Source organism: Nicotiana tomentosiformis, chromosome 12 (genome assembly GCF_000390325.3).
Source record: "Nicotiana tomentosiformis chromosome 12, ASM39032v3, whole genome shotgun sequence".
Classification (NCBI taxonomy): domain Eukaryota; kingdom Viridiplantae; phylum Streptophyta; class Magnoliopsida; order Solanales; family Solanaceae; genus Nicotiana; species Nicotiana tomentosiformis.
Genome location: NC_090823.1, coordinates 132,257,811 through 132,278,597, shown reverse-complemented (window position 1 = coordinate 132,278,597; position 20,787 = coordinate 132,257,811). Strand labels below are relative to the sequence as shown.

The 20,787-nt window shown below is 41.8% G+C and overlaps 1 protein-coding gene across 2 annotated transcripts; it reads left to right on the top strand.

Annotated features, from left to right (window-relative positions):
* The first annotated feature begins 314 nt into the window (after positions 1 to 314).
* Positions 315 to 1,811, top strand: LOC104084711 (uncharacterized). 2 transcript variants are annotated; one of them, XM_009588636.4, is made up of 3 exons: positions 315 to 470; positions 1,218 to 1,355; positions 1,447 to 1,811. In XM_009588636.4, the coding sequence occupies exons 1-3, from the start codon at positions 375 to 377 to the stop codon at positions 1,636 to 1,638; spliced, it is 426 nt and encodes a 141-aa protein (XP_009586931.1). In that variant the 5' UTR covers positions 315 to 374; the 3' UTR covers positions 1,639 to 1,811. The 2 variants fall into 2 exon arrangements, with proteins under 2 accessions (XP_009586931.1, XP_009586930.1); XM_009588635.4 differs by having other exon boundaries at positions 316 to 485.
* Positions 1,812 to 20,787: the final 18,976 nt, after the last annotated feature.

Here is a 20,787-nt window from a genome sequence, read left to right as displayed (position 1 = left end):
TTTAGTGATGTTTGTAGCGTTATATTTTTTAAATTTTCTAAATAAATTATAAGTCATATAGAAAAGTAATTTGGTAATTCAACTTTTCATTTTTGAGCTTCTCACTTTTATAATATATATATATATATATATATATATATAAATAGTTAGTAAAGTAAAGTAGGAGATTGAGGAGAAATAAAAATACAGTTTGGATATATAAACTCATAAAGAAAATTATTATAGGGACGAGAAAGGCAAAGAAAATATTGTAATAAGTAATTTACAAGTGTGCTCCGCCCCCCGGCACTATTTTTCTATACTACTCCTAGTATATATATTTAGCATATATGGGAAATTGTTGGTACTAGGGTTTGGTCGATAGTTCCGAAGAAATGGCCGATAGTGAATCGAGGCAATTTTCGCCATGTTTTGCAGAAGAACTACTTGACTGGCAGAGGGGACTGCCCCGCAGGTTCTTGTTTGGTCAGGTTTTTGCTTCGGATGTTCGTCTTCTTTCACTACTCTTTTTTTCTAATCTTGCATTATATGTATACACACACATCAGATGCACGCACACAAACCTATGATTGTTTTATTTTATTTTATTTGTGGTAATAACTGTAAATCTGTTACGCTCATAAACTTTATTGCCAATTTGCAACCTTTTGAGGAATGAATCATTGTTTCAGATTAGTCTTAGACGGTAGGAGCTGGTCAAATTTCTAATTAGAGCTTACAATAGTTTTCACTTTCAACAATTCCAATTTTTTCCCAGTTTTTCCCAGTTTTAGTTGGCTAAGGCTGTTCTTAATATTAGGAGTATATTTTTAGACTTTGATTAGTTGTTTAGCCTGCTTATTGTTTGAGTATTCTTAACAACTAATTATTTGTAATATCCCAAGCTCTGCTCAGTCTGAGCTCCTTAATTTTTTTTAGAGGCTTAAGTGTGGCAGAAAATATTATGGGGTTTACTTGGTTACGTGTTAAAATAAATTTAGGAATTCATGGCTGTTTTGGTGGTACTTTTAGTCATAGTGTTCAAGTGATTTGATTAGCCCCTGTTCTCTTTATTTTATTAAGCAAATAGACCAAATTCTAAAAGAGCATATTAGCTCCACAACTTAAAACTTCTTTACTTGATTGAATATCAGCTTCTTTGACTTTCGGCTTCAATTATGACCCCCTTCTTGTTACCGCTTGAGTATGAATTCATGACTGATTGGCTTATTTGGCAGGGTTTCGACATTGACATCTATCCGGGTAAAGCCAAGGCAGCTATGTTTATACCATACCTGGATTTTGAGAAAGAAACTGACTTGCTGATGGAACTGGCAAACCATGCTATTCAGGATTACAACTGTAAAGAAACCAATGTATGCCTTTATTCATCTTATTATCTTTGCTCTGGTTGAACAATCTCCCTCACCCCAAGTGTCCTTACAGTATTTTCTACGTGCCTTGCAGGTTTACAAGTACGAGGTCTTGTATGTTGAAAAAGTGAACTTTATTTTGGCCGAATGCCGTGAATTTTTTATGACTGTTAAAGTTAAAAATGTCACTCTACGTTCACCTAAAGAAACTTTTCAAATCCATGCATATAAAGGACCAGATGGGGAGAATATTGTCCGCCTTTGCCGGAGAAAATTGCTGGTTTGACGTATACAGATTTTGAATGAATCTTAGTGCTGTTTGTTTACGTTGTTTCTTTGGCTTTGGTTCAATTTTTGTGGATATGGATATCAGATGATTTACTTGTGGATAGGCTTTCTTCTGAAAAATACTAGTAATAATACTAAATAAGTGATAGATTTTGGGTGAAGTCCAGAAAATACTGTGTTCTATCTGAATTTTATGGTGAGAATGTTTACCCGAAAAACGGATAGAGTTGAATTTATACGTGGTTCTAAAGACACACGGTATAAATTGGTACAAACCGGAAAGATAAGTAGAGATATATCGAATGTTTATCGCAAAAAGGAAAGAAATACAAACCAAATTGATTAGAGAATGATTTATAAACGAGTAAGATGAATCAATGACCAAGCTCCCTAAAAGGATAATATCTCCAAACAACTATATATCAATGTAATAATCTTGAAATATAAGTGTATGAATGTTTAGATCTCTTTTTCGGATGTTCAATGTCCCTTACAAAATATAATACCCACTCTTCATATAGTGGAAGAATTCTACTTTGGATATAATAAAAAATACATAGTGGGGATTCCATGATAGAATAATTGATTAGCTTTTCCTTAATTCCCGTCGAGATTCTCTCCCAGGTGAGGCTACAACGGCTCTTTGTCTCTTGGCTCGGTCTTGGTCGGTATCGGTCGATCTCTAGACCTCGAGCTTGATATTGATTCGAGCTCAGTATTGATCGGTCTCTGGCTTTTGAGCTCGATAACACTACTTCAGATCATAACTCGATATTGACTCGAGCTGGATATTGATTCGAGCTCGGTATCTTGAGGTCGATAACCCGGTTTTACTCCTTATCTTGATGTCATAATGATGACCCTCGGTTCATCATGTTTCAATCTCGACCAATTACTCGAAGGGCAAACTCGGATTTGACCGTATACAGATAGTTCCCTCATTTCTCAGAAAATATGTGGGGAGAAACGATATGATTTTTGAACGACATGATTAGATACACACTGACGTCTCCATCGAGCCCGACCATGACGTACGTGATAAATATCCCATCGGTTCAGTTACCAAGCCATTAAATGTGTGTCAGACGATGGTCGGCCATTGCCGATATTGAACCGTCATCGCCAACTCTATAAATAACTCCTCTCTTCACCATTGTTACTTTTAAATTCCCAATTTCCAAATCCACTAAGTTCTTTTTTGCATCTGATGAGTTCTTCATTTTCAAATTTGCGATTCTCACTGCTAAAACTCTTCTTAGAATACCAAATCTTATCATCTCCCTCTATTTTTAATCTTCAAATCCAAAATGGCGAAAACGTCAAAAACTGTTCCTCAAAAAGAAAACGCTTCTTCATCGCGGCCTGTCGGCGACAAAACACTAGTGGAGCCATGACTTGAGGAGTGCGTTCCCGGGGGGTGCGTTCTTACTTCTAATTTTAAGACCGACAAAGCCTTGTCGGTTCCCGGTCGATGCGAGCCAGAAGAAGTGGTGATCCCGGCTCCCGAAGAAGATATTACCACCCATGTGAAAGGGTTTTAAAGTGTTTACACTTATCCTTCCACGTTGGGTCCCCTCGACCCCGTTCTCATCGATTTTTGCCGCCAGTATCAAATAACCCTAGGCCAAATCCACCCTTCCTTTTGGCGAATTGTTATTCTGACCCGCTTCATCGTGAACAAAGTCGAGGGGATGCCTTTCACCCTCGACCACCTCATCAGGTTGTACAGCTCCCCACATGTATCGAGGCATGTTAATAAAACTCCAACGTCGGGCTACCAAAGTGTTGTTCTCGAGCATAGACGAGGACAAGGACCGAGGTTGGATGGGTTGGTTCGTTCGAGTGAAGACTTCCGACCTAATCCCGGTCGAGAAGATGCAATTTCCTGAGAAATGGAATATGAAGCGTAAGTACAATCCTAGTCAGTTCCTATTAATTGTTTTGCTCCTTTGCTTCTTCTCATCGATATCCTTTTTCGTGATGTAGCGATCGCTTGGATGCCCAGTGCGATTCCTAACCTCGAGAGCAGGGTTCAGGACCTAGCTTCGACCTCTACGTATGCCGAGCGCTCATGGCACGATCTATCAAAGGGCCGATGGGAGGTTAAAATTCATGGTAAGACCATTTTCTATGTCTTTGACGATTTCGTTTGAAGTATTTCTTACTTAATTTCCTTTCATACATGCCTTAGCAAAGATGCTGTCATGAGGCCCTTATCTGGTGAGGGGGATACTTCAATCCCGACACCGAAACCGGCGAAGGACAGGAAGAGGAAAATAATCTCGACCCCCGAGGATCCCGAACCTAAGAAGAGAGCAGCTCGTAAACCGAGGAAGAACACCATCCTCCTGACCGAAGACTCTGTTCGGCATCTAAGGGATGAAAACGAAGGAGAGGAAGAAGACTCCGGGCTGATAGCCCGAGTAAGAAAGAGCACCGAGTTTGAATTGGTGAAGTCTGCAGAGATTTCGTCTCGAGATGAGGGGGATTCGGGAAGAGACTCGGGCGAAGTCCTCTAGTCATCGAGGATTGAAGATGCCTCCCATCATAGTGAGCCAACGATGGGAACGACTGTAGAGGATGGTCTCGAGGCCCCTCGAGATGCAAAGAATGCCCCGAGCGATCCACTTGGGGTAATAGAAATTGGAAGCTCCCCGATTCTTCCCTCGTTTTCCGAGGAGATGATTCAAGAGGCTCGGGCCTTGAAGACCCTCTCTATCGAAGGAGTCCACGGAAGGGAGGATCCCTTCCGTGATTACTTTACTGGGGTCGAATATGCTAACGGCCCGAGTGACTTGGAGGTCCCGAGGAAGGACTCGGCCGATGCTTTGAGCCTCTTCAACGAAGCGCAGCAAGCTCTGAATCGCGTAATAAGCCTTAACCTTTTATGTTTGTATTACCCTTGTGTTTGTTTTTCTTTCTGTCTAACTTCTTTTCTTCTTTCTGTGTAGGCCTCAGCGCTTCATTGGGAAGCATTTTCTCGGTCTCGAGCTGAGTTGAGTGGTATGAGGCTAACCTTCGAGGGCTCTCGGAGGAGATAAATGCTCTTAAACTTCTATGTGGGCAAAGATAAGAGAAAATCAAGGACCTACGAGCCGAGTTGTCCAAGGCCCACCAAGATCAGTCCGACCTGATCGAGCATGTAATGAAAATCTTAACAGTTCATGAGCTCGATTCGGGAACAATGGCTAACATTTCTATCTCACAGCTGCAACATAAGATCGAGGTGATCGGGCAGCTTCGTGAGGAGGTCGATATGATGAAGGCGGAGACATTGGGTTGGAAAGAAGGTATAGACCGCTTTGCTGAACAAAAAGAGACTGCTTTATCCCAATTGTCATCGGCCGAAAGTCATCTTCGAGGCATGAAAGAGAAGAGCTCGGTTCAGGAAAGGAAAATAGCAGAGCTTGAAGCTCGGTTGGCTTTCGAACTTGCAAAGGCCAAATATGAAGTCGAAAAGGCTAAAGCCGAGGCAGATGTGATCGTGGCCGTCTACCGAGCCGATGCCGAAGCAGCTCAAGTACAAGTGAGAGAGGTAGCCGAGATCGCTCACACTCGAGCATATTGGATTGCTGAACTCGCCAAGTGCCAATCTCGGAGGGAAACCCTCGAGGAGATCCACGCTTGAGGTTTCGATCTTTCCGATGAGATAATAAAGGCTAAAGAGCGCGAAACCGAAGCTGCACCGCTGGCCTCTGATGATGACGACGATGATGATGAGAGCAAAAGCGGGTCCGAGAGTGGGGAGGACCTCGATGGAGAAGAAACTTCCCCCGGAAAAAATCAGTAACCTTAGGATTTTTCATTTTTGAACTTTTATGTAGGGTCCTGATCGGACCATGTAAATACCTTTATATATATAAAGATCTCTTTCTTTTCCAACTTGCCTTTATTTCATTCTGTGCCTTGTGAAAATTTTGTTTCATCCATGCCATATGAAAATTTTGTTCATAAGTTTGAGGCTTTAGGCAATTTTGATCGAAGTCGGACTAGTCGAGTGAGTACTTGCTCGAACTCTGAGTAGGGTGACTCTTGGGGTTTAATTGAGTGAGTATGATTTCTCGAACTCAAAAAATAAGATGGCCCTTTAGGCTTTATGGTTGAGTGTTTTCTCGAACTCGAATTAGTGTAGCCCTTAGGCTTAATGGTTGAGTGAGTGTTTGTTCGAACTCGAATTAATGTAGTCCTTAAGCTTTACGGGTGAGGATTTGTTCGAACCCGAAATAAGGTAGCCCTTGGGCTTTGTAGTCGAGTGAGAATGATTTTTCGAACTCGAAGTAATGTAGCCCTTAGGATTAATGGTCAAGCGAGTATTTGCTCAAACTCAAAGTAATGTAACCCTTAGGCTAAATGATAGAGTGAGTATTTGCTCGAACTCGAAGTAATGTAGCCCTTAGGCTTTGTAGTCGAGTGAGTGTTTGTTCGAACTCGAATTAATGTAGCCCTTAGGCTTTACGGGTAAGGATTTGTTCGAACCAAAAATAAGGTAGCCCTTGGGCTTTGTAGTCGAGTGAGAATGATTTCTCAAACTCGAATTACTGGCAGCCCTTGGACTTGATAGATAGTTCCCGAGTGAGAATGGTTGCTCGAACTCGAGTTAGGGTGGTCCTTAGGCTCTATAGTCGAGTGTGGATTTGTTCGAACTCGAACTGATGTAGCCCTTAGGCTTTGTAGTCGAGTGAGTGTTTGCTCGAACTCGGAATGAAAGCAGCCCTTAGGGTTTGCGGTCGAGTGAGTGTTTGAACTTGAACTCGAAATAATGTAGCCCTTAGGCTTTGCGGTCGAGTGAGTGTTTGAACTTGAACTCGAACTCGAAGTAATGTAGCCCTTAGGCTTAATGGTCGAGTGAGTGTTTGCTCGAACTCGAAATGAAATACAGCCCTTAGGCTTTGCGGTTGAGTGAGTGTTTGATTGTTTGAACTCGAACTCGAAGTAATGTAGCCCTTAGGCTTTGCGGTCGAGTGAGTGTTTGAACTCGAACTCGAAGTAATGTAGCCCTTAGGCTTTGCGGTCGAGTGAGTGTTTGAACTCGAACTCGAAGTAATGTAGCCCTTAGACTTAATGGTTGAGTGAGTGTTTGCTCGAACTCAAAATGAAATAAACCCTTAGGCTTTGTGGTCGAGTGAGTGTTTGAACTCGAACTCGAACTCGAAGTAATGTAGCCCTTAGGCTTTGCGGTCGAGTGAGGATTTTCTCGAACTCGAAGTAATGTAGCACTTAGGCTTTGCGGCCGAGTGAGTGTTTGAACTTGAACTCGAAGTAATGTAGCCCTTAGGCTTAATGGTCGAGTGAGTGTATGCTCGAACTCGAAATGAAATACAACCCTTAGGCTTTGTGGTTGAGTGAGTGTTTGAACTCGAACTCGAAGTAATGTATCCCTTAGGCTTTGCGGTCGAGTGAGTGTTTGAACTCGAACTCGAAGTAATGTAGCCCTTAGACTTAATGGTCGAGTGAGTGTTTGCTCGAACTCGAAATGAAATACAACCCTTAGGCTTTGTGGTCTAGTGAGTGTTTGAACTCGAACTTGAAGTAATGTATCCCTTAGGCTTTGCGGTCGAGTGAGTGTTTGAACTCGAAATTGAAATAATGTAGCCCTTAGGTTTTGCGGTCGAGTAAGTTTTTGAACTCAAACTCGAAGTAATGTAGCCCTTAGGCTTAATGGTCGAATGAGTGTTTGCTCAAACTCGAAATGATGCAGCCTTTAGGCTTAATGGTCGAGTGAGTGTTTGCTCAAACTCGAAATGAAATACAACCCTTAGGCTTTGTGGTCGAGTGAGTATTTGAACTCGAACTCGAAGTAATGTAGCCCTTAGGCTTTGCGGTCGAGTGAGGATTTGCTCGAACTCGAAGTATTGCAGCCCTTAGGCTTTGTGGTGCTCGATCTCGTTGACTTTTCTATTGGCAGTCCCCGTCTTATGGGGTAATGGTCGGCCCTTAAGCCTGTTTGCATAATAGATCACGAAATAGAAGAATCTTTTCGGGATATGAGACATCGGTAAAGAAGAAATTTCTCTTTATAAGTCATAGTACATGTGTTCATGTTTTGGGCTAGGGTTTGAGTAAACTACACGGGCATGGTTCGTTTAACCGTTTAGCCCTTACAATATTTCCTATCGAGACCCTGTTGCCATAAAGTAACTTTCTTGCATCGAACTTGATAATCGAATTTGATATATTTGAGGGTTATTCCCCCTAGTATACGAGGTTGATTGTAAAGAGGCCTTAGATACTTTTGAATTGTTCAAAGTTAGCACGATCAGTGGTTGCCTTATTAAAAACCTTGCCGAAAAATCCATTGGGATAAAACCGGTCTAAGGGAAAAAGAGTGCAATGCGTGCTTTCAGACCTAAAGGCTTCGAGTTGAATAATCCATCCATGTTTCTGGTCGAACACCTGCAAGGGTTAATTTTGAAATTTAAATGAACATGGGATGGTCGTACCTTAGCAGTAATATCGTTTTAGGTGCAAAACGTTCCAATTGCTCGGTAATTGTTTGCCGTTTATCACGCCGAGCTTGTAGGACCCTTTTCCGATGATTTCGAGGACATGATATGGTCCTTCCTAGTTCGGACCCAGTTTTCCTTCATTCGTATTTCGGGTGTTGAGGGTGACTTTTCTTAGTACCAAGTCCCCGATTTTAAAATATCAAAAATTGGCTCTTCGATTGTAGTATCTTTCGATCCGCTGTTTTTGGGCGGCCAATCGGATGAGAGCGGCCTCTCGTCTTTCATCTAATAATTCTAAGCTTGTGTTCATGGTCTCGTTATTCGACTCCTTTGTTGCATATCGAAACCTGATACTAGGTTCTCCGACCTCAACCGATATCAAAGCTTCGACGCCATAGACCAACGAGAACGGCGCTGCTCCAGTACTGGATTTCGATGTTGTGCGATATGCCCATAGGACCTCGGCTAGTATTTCTCTTCATTTTCCTTTGGCGTCGGTCAATCTCTTCTTAAGATTTTGGATGATGGTTTTGTTGGTTGATTCGGCTCCCCGGTTTAATGAATCATGGGCGCATGTCTTTGGCATTTGTCGCATTTTCGAATGAACTCCTTCACATCTTTGCTCATATCGGTCCAATATTACCCTGCTCTGATTGCTTTGTGGACCAGCGAATTGGCACTGGAATGGTTTCCACAAGTGCCCTCGTGAATTTTCGGTATTATGTAATCGGTATCTCCCGATCCCAAACATATTGCCAATGGTCCATCAAAAGTCCTTCTGAATAGCGTTCCGTCTTTGGATAGGGTGAATCGTGCTGCCTTTATGCGTAAAGCTCTCGATTCCTTTGGATCTGATAGAAGTTTCCCATTCTTAAAGTACTCTATATATTTGTTTCTCCAATCCCAGGTTAGACTTGTGGAATTTATCTCAGCGTGACTTTCTTCGATCACCGATTTTATGAGTTGTACGACAGTCCCCGAGTTGAGTTCATCATCTTCCACCGATGAACCTAAGTTCGCAAGAACATCGACCTCGCTGTTCTGTTATCGGGGTACATGTTGCAAAATCCATTCTTTAATTGATGTAGAGTCACCTGTAATTTATCCAAGTACCTTTGCATTCGATTTTCTCGGACTTCAAAAGTCCCGTTAACTTGGTTTATTACGAGGAGGGAATCACATTTAGCTTCTATGATCTCTGCTCCCAAGCTTCTAGCTAGTTCGAGACCTGAAATCATGGCCTCATACTCGGTCTCATTGTTAGTCAATTTCATAGTTCTGATAGATTGTCTTATTACATTGCCTGTGTGTGATTTCAGTACGATGCCTAATCCGGGCCCCTTCGCGTTCGAGGCACTGTCCGTGAAAAGGGTCCAGACTCCCAAAGAGGTACCCGATTTTACAAGTAGCTCTCTTTCAATCTCGGGCACGAGGGTTGGCGAAAGGTCAGCCACGAAGTCTACCAAGATTTGAGACTTGATAGCGGTTCGGGGTCGATACTCGATGTCGTACCCACCGATTTCTATGGCCCATTTGGCCAATCGACCCGAAATCTTGGGTTTGCACAAAATGTTTCGAAGAGGATAAGTTGTTACAACATGTATCAGATGAGATTGGAAATATGGTTTTAATTTCCTAGAGGCGCTTATTAAAGCAAGCGTTAATTTTTCTAAGTATGGATATCTAGTTTCGGCCTCGCCTAAGGTCCAACTGATATAATAAATAGGGAATTGCGTACCTCGTTCTTCTCGAACCAGTACTCTACTTACCGCTATCTCCGAGATATCTAAATACAAGTAAAGATGTTCGTCTACTCTCGGGATATGAAGCAGGGGCGGGCTCGATAGGTACCGCTTTAGTTCTTTCAAAGCATGTTGGCATTCCGGAGTCCATGCGAAGTTGCTTTTCTTCTTAAGCAGTGATAAAAATCGGTGGCTCCTATCCGAGTATCTCGAAATGAACCGTCCCAAGGAAGCTATTTTCCCCGTTAACCTTTGCACGACCTTCACATTATCTACTACCGTGATGTCCTCGATAGCTTTGATTTTATCGGGGTTGATTTTGATTCCTCAGTTGGACACCAAGAAACTTGCCCGAGCCAACCCCGAATGCATATTTTTCGGGGTTGAGCTTCATATTGTATTTCTTTAGCACGTTGAAAGTTTCCTACAAATGCTTTAAATGGTCCTCTGCTCGCAGGGACTTAACTAATATGTCATCAATATAAACTTTCATTGATTTTCCTATTTATTTTTCAAACATTCGATTTAAAGGCGTTGATAAGTTGCACCAGCATCTTTTAGACCGAATGACATTACGTTATAACAATAGGTGACGTACTTAGTGACAAACAAGGTCTTTCTTGATCCTCTGGGTTCATTTGTATCTAATTGTACCCAGAGTAGGCATCGAGAAAACTGAGAGTCTCGTGGCCGGTCGTGGCATCGATCATACGATCGAAGCTAGGCAAAGAAAAGGAATCCTTAGGGCATGCTTTGTCCAAGTCTTTATAATCTATACACATTCTAGGTTTGTTTCCATTTTTAGGGACCACCACCACATTTGCTAGCCATTCGGGGTATTTATCTTCCCGAATGGATCCTATTTTAAGAAGTTTGGTTACCTCATCCTTGATGAAGGCATGTTTGACCTCGGATTGGGGCCTTCTTCTTTGCTTTATCGGACGGTATTTTGGATCCAAGCTCAGTCTATGAGTGGCTATCTCCGGTGGGATCCCTGTTATGTCGAGAGGGACCAAGAGAAACAGTTCATGTTAGCTATAAGAAATTGAATAAGCTTTTTCCTGAGCTCGAGATCTAACCCCGTGCCCAGGTATACCTTTCGCTCGAGCAGATGTTCGACTAGCATGATTTGCTCCAGTTCTTCGACCGTTGACTGGGTAGCATCGGTATCATCGGGGACCACAAAGGATCGAGGGATCCCATAGTCATCGTCTTCGTCAGTCTTTTGATTCTCTAGTTGGGTCGAGGCTGACGTTTGTGATTGCTATTTGGTATCATGTTCCTCCTTCAAATCTGATCCCTTTGTCGATGATAGTGTAGATATCAGAATCACTTCATCGATGGAAAACATTTCTTTTGCGGTCGGTTGCTCTCCATAGACCATTTTGACTCCCTCCGATGTTGGGAATTTCAGAACCTGGTGGAGGGTCGAGGGCACAACTCTCATATTATGGATCCACGACTTTCCATAAAGAGCGTTATACCTCATGTCGCCTTCGATCATGTGGAACTTCGTTTCTTGGATGGTCCCGGTGTCACGATCCGAAATTCCCACCTTCGGACCATGATGGCGCCCAACATTTCACTTGCTAGGCAAGCCAACGTTAGAACAATATTAGCCATTTTTAAAACAATTTTAAATTTATTAATAACAAAGAAACAAATACGGAAGCAAAGTTTGAAATATATTGAATAATCCATAAAAACAACGGTGTCTAAATACCATCCCAGAATTGGTGTCACAAGTGCACGGGCTTCTAGAATAATACCAATAAAGGTCTGAATAAAATATAGCAGTCTGATAATAAACACACAGCTAAAGTAAAATAGACGGGGACTTCAGAACTGCGGACGCCATGCAGTTATACCTCAAGTCTCCTCCGAGTAGCAGAAATCCGAGCAAGTCTATTGTACATTGCTAGGACCAACTCCGAAATCTGCACAAGAAGTGCAGAGTGTAGTATCAGTACAAGCGACCCCATGTACTGGTAAGTGCTGAGCCTAACCTCGACGAAGTAGTGACGAGGCTAAGGCGGTTCACTTACATTAACCTGTACGCAATATTAATAACAACAACAAATAATAGAAATAAATCAGGTAACTCATTTATAATAATTGAAGCCAACTCAGCAGTCATAATCCATTATTATTTCACCCAATTCTGTTGCAGCGTGCAACCCGCTCTCACAATATATTCACATTCAATTCTGTTATATATTTATTTCAATCAAGTATATTTATAGACTTTTAAATAAGTCTGTTGCGGCGTGCAATCCGATCCCCCAATATTGACTTTTAAATAAGTCTATTGCGGCGTGCAATCCGATCCCCCCAATATTGACTTTTAAATAAGTCTATTGCGGCGTGCAATCCGATCCCCCAATATATGTATATATACTTTTCATTTTCGTTGCGGCGTGCAACCCGTTTCCCCAATATATATAACTGTAAGCAGCTCATAATGTAATAAAAATTACTCCAACAAATACCATGTCCAATGAGAAACTATTAAGCATCAAGGCACACAATAATTATAATTTATTTATGAACAAATAATGGCAATAATAATTTATTTTGGAAATCAGGGAGAAAATAGACAATTTAATATTTAATATACTAAATATCAAATAACAATTAAAACACATAATTCAAATAGTATGTAACAATTAATGCAGGAGTTCAAGAATTAATATTTGACAAAGAATAGGAGAGAAATAATTATGATTTAAAATATTTTATGATTTTTCAAGTAAGCAGGCAAACAATTAATTTGACGATGTATAGACACTTGCCACCTCGCCTATACGTCATTCGCATGCATTTCACATAACAAATAATTTAAGGGTTCTATTCCCTCAAGTCAAGGTTAACCACGACACTTACTTCGCTTTGCAAATTCTAATCAATTAATCAACCACAACTTTTCCTTTTAAAGTTGTCTCTGAATGCTTCAAATCTATTCACAACAATTCAATATACTCAATACAAATCATAAGAATTAATTCCATATGAATTTATAAATTTTCCGGATAAAAATCCGAAATTCATTAAAATATTCGGCAGTGAGACCCACGTCTCAAATCCCAGGAAAACTCATGAAATCCGAACACTCGTTCCGATACGAGTTCAACCATACAAAAATTGTCCAATTCCGATGTCAAATGGACCTTCAAATCTAAATTTTTCGTTTTTGAAAGATTTTAGAAAAATCTATTTTTTCTTCCATAAATTCACGGATTCATGATATAAACGAGTATGGAATCATGAAATATAATCAATATAGGATAAAGAACACTTACCCCAATATTTTCTCTGAAAATCGCCTAAAACTTCGCCTTAACCGAGCTCAAAACGATCAAAATGTGAAAATAATTTCAGACTCTTCGATATATACACTACCCAGGCATTTCCGCACCTGCGGTGCCTGGGCTCGCACATGTGAGTTCGCATTTGCGAGAAATTCTTGCATCTGCAGAAAAGGGGGCTGCCAGCGTATGTCCGCATCTACGTGATTTGGTGCGCATCTGCAGACACGCTTCTGCGAACGCGCGGGTGCGTGTAGATTTTCGCACCTGCGAACTTTTGCCCAGCCACGCCCGGGCGCATCTGCGATCGAAGTCTCGCTTCTGCGAGCTCGCACCTGCGGTCAAAAATCTGCAGGTGCGATTATAACAGAAGGCAAAAATACAGATTTTGCTTAAGTCCAATTCTTGATCTGATTTTAATCCGTATCACTCTCCGGGTACTCGGGATCCCGTACGAATATACCGACAAGTCCAATAACATAATGCGGACTTACTCGGGGTCTCGTATCACATCAAACAATGCTGAAATTACAATTCACACCCAGATTCAAACTTTGAGTTTTAAACTTTTCAATTTGTAAATCTCGTGCCAAAACATATTAAATGAATCCGGAATGACTTTAAATTTGGCACACAAGTCATAAATGACATAACGAAGCAGTTCAAATTTTCAGAATCGGATTCCGGCTCCGATATCAAAAAGTCAACCCCGTGGTCAAACTTGAAAATCTTTGGCCTTTAAATTGCTAGTTCCGTTAAATGGTCATAACTTGAGCTAGGGACCTCCAAATTAAATTCTGGGCATACGCCCAAGTCTCAAATCACGACACGGAGCTACCAGAACTGTCCAAATACTGATCTGGGTCCATTTGCTAAAAATGTTGACCAAAGTCAATTTAGTTGAGTTTTAAAGGTCTATTTCACATTTTAATCCATTTTTCACATGAAAACTTTCCGGAAAATTTTACGGACTGCGCACGTAAGTCGAGGAATGATAAATGGTGCTTTTCGAGGTCTTAGAACACAGAATTACTTATTAAATTTAAAAATGATATTTTGGGTCATCACATTCTCCACCTCTAAAACAAACGTTCGTCCTCGAACGGAGTTTGAAAAAGTACCTGAGCTGGAGAAAAGGTGTGAATATTTACTCTGCATGTTCGACTCGGACTCCCAGGTAGATGCCTCTACCGGTTGACCTCTCCATTGAACTCGAACTGAAGGATAACTCTTAGACCTCAACTGCCGTACCTGCCGGGCTAGAATAGCCATTGGCTCCTCCTCGTAAGTCAAATCTTTGTCCAATTGGACTGAGCTGAAATCTAACACATGGGATGGATCACCATGATATTTCCGGAGCATAGACACATGGAACACCGGATGAACCACTGATAAACTAGGTGGTAATGCAAGCCTGTAGGCTACTTCACCCACCCTTTCAAGAATTTCAAAGGGTCCGATATACCTAGGGCTCAACTTGACCTTCTTTCCGAACCTCATTACACCTTTCATAGGTGAAACCCAGAGCAATATTATTTCTCCAACCATGAATGCAATATAACGAACTTTATGGTCGGCATAACTCTTTTGCCTAGACTGAGCTGTGTGAAGTCGATCCTGAATAATCTTGACCTTATCCAAGGCATCATGTACCAAATCGGTACACAATAACCGAGCCTCTCCCGGTTCAAACCAACCAACTGGAGATCGGCATCGCCTTCTATATAATGCCTCATATGGAGCCATCTGAATGCTCGAATGGTAGCTATTATTATAAGCAAACTCTGCAAGTGGCAAGAAATGATCTCAAGAACCTCCAAAGTCTATAACACAAGTGCGAAGCATATTTTCCAATATCTGAATAGTGCGCTCTGACTGTCCGTCTGTCTGTGGATGAAAGGTTGTGCTCAACTCCACCTGTGTGCCTAACTCATGCTGTACAACCCTCCAGAAATGTGAGGTAAACTGTGTACCTTGATCTGAAATAATAGACACAGGCACACCGTGAAGGCGGACAATCTCACGAATGTAAATTTTAGCTAACCTCTCTGAAGAATAGGTAACTGCCACTGGAATGAAATGTGCTGACTTGGTCAACCTGTCCACAATGACCCAAACTGCGTCAAATTTTCTCCGAGTCCGTGAGAGCCCAACAACAAAATCCATAGTAATACACTCCCACTTCCATCAGGAATTTCTAACTTCTGAAGCAAACCACCACGTCTCTGATGCTCGTACTTAACTTGCTGACAATTCAGACACCGAGCTACATATGCAACTATATCCTTTTTCATTCTCCTCCACCAATAATGTTGCCGCAATCTTGATATATTTTAGCGGTACCTGGATAAATAGAATACCCGAAACTATGTGCCTCTTCAAGAATTAATTCACGAAACCCATCTACATTAAGCACACAAATACGGCCCTACATTCGCAAAACTCCATCTTCCTCTACAGTAACCTGTTTGGCATCACCGTGCCGCACCGTGTCCTTAAGGACAAGTAAATGAGGATCATCATACTGCCTCTCTCTGATGCGCTCATATAAAGAAGACAGAGCGGCTGTGCAAGCTAGAACCCGACTGGGTTCTGAAACATCTAACCTCACGAACCTATTAGCCAAGGTCTGAACATCTGTAGCTAATGGCCTCTCACCAACCGGAATATACGCAAGACTGCCCATACTCACAACCTTTCTACTCAAAGCATCAGCCACCACATTGGCCTTTCCGGGGTGATACAAAATGGTGATATCATAGTCTTTCAATAACTCCAACCATATTCTCTGCCTCAAATTAAGATCCTTTTGTTTGAACAGATACTGAAGGCTACGATGATTAGTAAATACCTCACACGAGACACCGTAGAGGTAATGCCTCCAAATCTTCAGCGCATGAACAATGGCTGCCAATTCTAAGTCATGAACAGGATAATTCTTCTGTGAACTTTCAACTGCCGTGACGCATATGCAATTACCTTGCCATCTTGCATTAATACTGCACCAAGCCCAATGTGAGATGCGTCACAATATACCGTATACGATCCTGAACCTGTGGGTAATACCAACAATGGCGCCGTAGTCAAAGCGGTCTTGAGCTTCTGAAAGCTCATCTCACACTCGTCTGACCATCTGAATGGGACACCTTTCTGGGTCAATCTGGTCAATGGGCTTGCTATAGATGAAAACCCTTCCACGAACCGACGATAATAACTTGCTAAACCCAGAAAACTCCAGATCTCTGTAACTGAAGTAGGTCTAGGCCAATTCTGAACAGCCTCAATATTCTTAGGATCCACCTTTATGCCTTCTGCCGATACAACATGCCCCAAAAAGGCAACTGAGTCTAACCAAAACTCACATTTTGAAAACTCGGCATATAACTGATTATTCTTTAAAGTGTGAAGCACACTTCGAAGATGCTGCTCATACTCCTCTCGACTGCTGGAGCAAATTAAGATATAATCAATGAATACAACCACAAAAAAGTCCAAATAAGGCTTTAACACCCGATTCATCAAATCCATAAATGCTGCTGGGGCATTTGTCAACCCAAATGACATCACTAGGAATTCATAATGCCCATACCGCGTTCGAAAAGCTGTTTTAGGGACATCAGATGCCCTAATCTTCAACTGATGGTAACATACCTCAAATCGATCTTCGAAAATACCTTGGCACCATGAAACTGATCAAATAAGTCATCAATTCTTGGCAGCGGATATTTGTTTTTGATAGTGGCCTTGTTCAACTGCCGATAGTCTATACATATCCGCATATAGCCATCTTTCTTCTTTATAAATAATACCGGTGCACCCCAGGGTGAGACACTAGGTCTAATGAATCCCTGATCAAGCAAGTCTTGTAACTGCTCTTTCAATTCTTTCAACTCTGGCAGGGCCATACGGTATGGTGGAATAGAAATGGGCTGAGTCCCCGGAGCCAAATCAATACAGAAATCAATATCTCTGTCGGGTGGCATCCCCGGCAGATCTGCAGGAAATACTTCTGGAAATTTACGAACAACTGGTACCGAGTCCATAGAAGGAACATCCGCACTAGGATCGCGAATATAAGCCAAATAGGCTAGACACCCTTTCTCTACCATACGCCGAGCTTTCATATAAGAAATAACCCTACTGGTAGAATGACCAGGAGTTCCTTTCCACTGTAACCGAGGTAACACCGGTATAGCTAGGGTCACTGTCTTGGCATGACAATCCAATATAGCATGATAAGGGGATAGCCAATCCATACCCAAGATGACATCAAAATCTACCATATCAAGAAGTAGAAGATCCACACTAGTCTCAAGATTATCAATAGTAACCACACATAAACGATAGACATGATCTACTACAACAGAGTCTCCCACCGGTGTAGACACACACACACACAAAAAAGCACTCAGAGAATCACAAGGCACAACCAAATATGAAGCAAAATAGGAGGACACATAGGAATAAGTAGATTCTAGATCAAATAGAACTGAAGCATCTCTATGGCAAACTGGAATAATACCTGTGATCACACCATCAACAACCTCAGTCCTAGCTGGAAAAGCATAAAATTGTGGCTGGGCCCCACCACTCTGAACTGCGTCCTTGGGATGACCTCTAACTGGCTGGCCTCCACCTCTAACGGTCTGACCTCTACCTCTAATGGCCTGACCTCCACCTCTAGCCGTCTGACCCCTACCTCTAGCTGGCTGAGTAGGCGGTGAAGCAACTGGTGCCGGTATGATGGCACGAGAATCTTACCGAGATCTGTTACTCGCCAATTTAGGGCAATACCTCCTGATGTGACCAATGTTCCCACACTCATAACACCCATCCTGATGTTGTGGCTGTTGAAGCTAAAGCTGACCCAGATGGGCTGGATAACCACTGTAGTAACTCTGGAGTGGTGGTGCACTGATAGGAGCTGAATATGCACTAAATGCTGGCTACCCAGAGTAATGCATAATAGGACTGTGACTCCCTGAAGCACCGTGAGATACATGAAGTGCTGAATGAAACGGTCTGGGAGGATGACCCCTACCAAAATTACCTCTGCCTCTAGACGAGGCACCACTGAAACCACCGAGCTGACGAGGCCTCTTATCGGATCTCTGCTCTCTCTCCTGTGCAAGAACCATCTCGATCCTCCTTGCGACATTAGCAGTCGCCTGAAAAGAAATCTCACTTCCGGTCTCCTTGGCCATCGGAAGTCTGATAGGGTGAGTGAGTCCCTTAATAAACCTCCTCACTCTCTCTCCCTCCGTAGGTAGTAAAAAGAGAGCTTGACGGGCTAAATCCACAAAACGGGACTCATACTGAGTAACAATCATACTGCCCTGCTGTAGATGCTCAAATTGTTTACGGAATTCCTCTCTCTGCGTGATAGGGAGGAACTTTTCTAGAAATAGCTGAGAGAACTGCTCCCATGTAAGTGCAGGCAATCCGACTGGTCGGGTCAATGTATAATCTCTCCACCACCTCTTGGCAGAACCCGTCATCTGAAATACAGCAAAATCAACCTCATTGGTCTCAACTATACCCATGTTTCGCAGCACCTTGTGGCATGTTCAATATAATCCTGTGGGTCCTCAGAAGGTGTACCACTGAAGTGAACTGGAAAGAGCTTAGTGAACTTATCCAGTTTCAATAAGGCCTCAAAAGACATGGCGGTCCTATCACCGGTCTGTACCGCAATAACTGGCTGAACTACCCCAACTGGTGGGGTTGCTGGAGCCTGATTCTGGGGAGCCATCTGCTCCAGGGCGGGAGTAGTGGGAGTTTGTGCTCCTCCCACATCCTGTGAGATGGCTGGTGCCACTGGAAATGTACCATTCTGGGCCACACCCTCCATAAGACTCACCAATTGGACTAGAGCGTCCTGAAGCACTAGAGTGGCTATGAATCCTTCCGCGACCTGAAATGATCCAACCGGTACATTCTGAACTAGGACCTCCTCCTGAAGGTCTACCTGAGGTTCTACAACAGGTGCAACTGCTCGAGCTCTGTACTGAGCTCTACCTCGGCCTCTAGCACGACCTCGGCCTCGACCTCTACCCCTGGCCATAGTTGCCACTGGGGGTTCTGGTCCCTGTCCATCGATAGAGGTATTACGTGTTCTCACCATCTGCGAGAGAATAAGAGTAGAATGGTTCAATCATCGATGATAGAATAAAATCGCATGACATAATAAGAAAAAAGTGATATTGTTCCTAAACTTCATAGCCTCTGAGAGATAAGTACAAACGTCTCCGTACCGATCCTTCAGACTCTATTAAGCTTGCTCGTGACTCGTGAGACCTATGTAACCTAGTGCTCTGATACCAACTGTCACGACCCAAAATTTCCACCTTCGGACCGTGATGGCGCCTAATATTTCACTTGCTAGGCAAGCCAACGTTAGAATAATATTATCCATTTTAAAAAATTTTTTAAATTTATTAATAACAAAGAAACAAATGCGGAAGCAAAGTTTGAAATATAGTGAATAATCCATAAAAACAACGGTGTCTAAATACCATCCCAGAATTAGTGTCACAAGTGCACGAGCTTCTAGAATAATATAAATAAAGGTGTGAATAAAATAAAGCTGTATGGAAATAAATACACATCTAAAGTAAAATAGACGGGGACTTCAGAACTGCGGACGCCATGCAGTTATACCTCAAGTCTCCTCCGAGTAGCTAAAATCCGAGCAAGTCTATGGTACGTCGCTGGGACCAACTCTGAAATCTGCACAAGAAGTGCAGAGTGTAGTATCAGTACAACCTACCCCATGTACTAGTAAGTGCTAAGCCTAACCTCGACGAAGTAGTGACGAGGCTAAGGCGGTTCACTTACATTAACCTGTACGCAATATAAATAACAACAACAAATAATAAAAATAAATCAGGTAACTCATTTATAATAATTGAAGCCAACTCAGCAGTCATAATCCATTATTATTTCACCCAATTCTGTTGCAGCGTGCAACCCGCTCTCACAATATATTCACATTCAATTCTGTTATATATTTATTTCAATCAAGTATATTTATAGACTTTTAAATAAGTCTGTTGCGGCGTGTAATCCGATCCCCCAATATTGACTTTTAAATAAGTCTATTGCGGCGTGCAATCCGATCCCCCAATATATCCCCCAATATTGACTTTTAAATAAGTCTATTGTGGCGTGCCCGATCCCCCAATATTGACTTTTAAATAAGTCTATTGCGGCGTGCAATCCGATCCCCCAATATATGTATATATACTTTTCATTTCTCCCCCAATATATATAACTTTAAGCAGCTCATAATGTAATAAAAATTACTCCAATAAATACCACGTCCAATGAGAAACTATTAAGCATCAAGGCACACAATAATTATAATTTATTTATGAACAAACAATGGCAATAACAATATATTTTGGAAATCAGGGAGAAAATAGAAAGTTTAATATTTAATATGCTAAATGTCAAATAACAATTAAAACACATAATTCAAATAGCATGTAACAATTAATGCAAGAATTCAAGAATTAATATTTTGACAAAGAATAAGAGAGAAACATGTATTATAATAATTAATTTATGATTTAAAATAATTTATGATTTTTCAAGTAAGCAGGAAAATAATTAATTTGACGACGTATAGACACTCGTCACCTCGCCTATACGT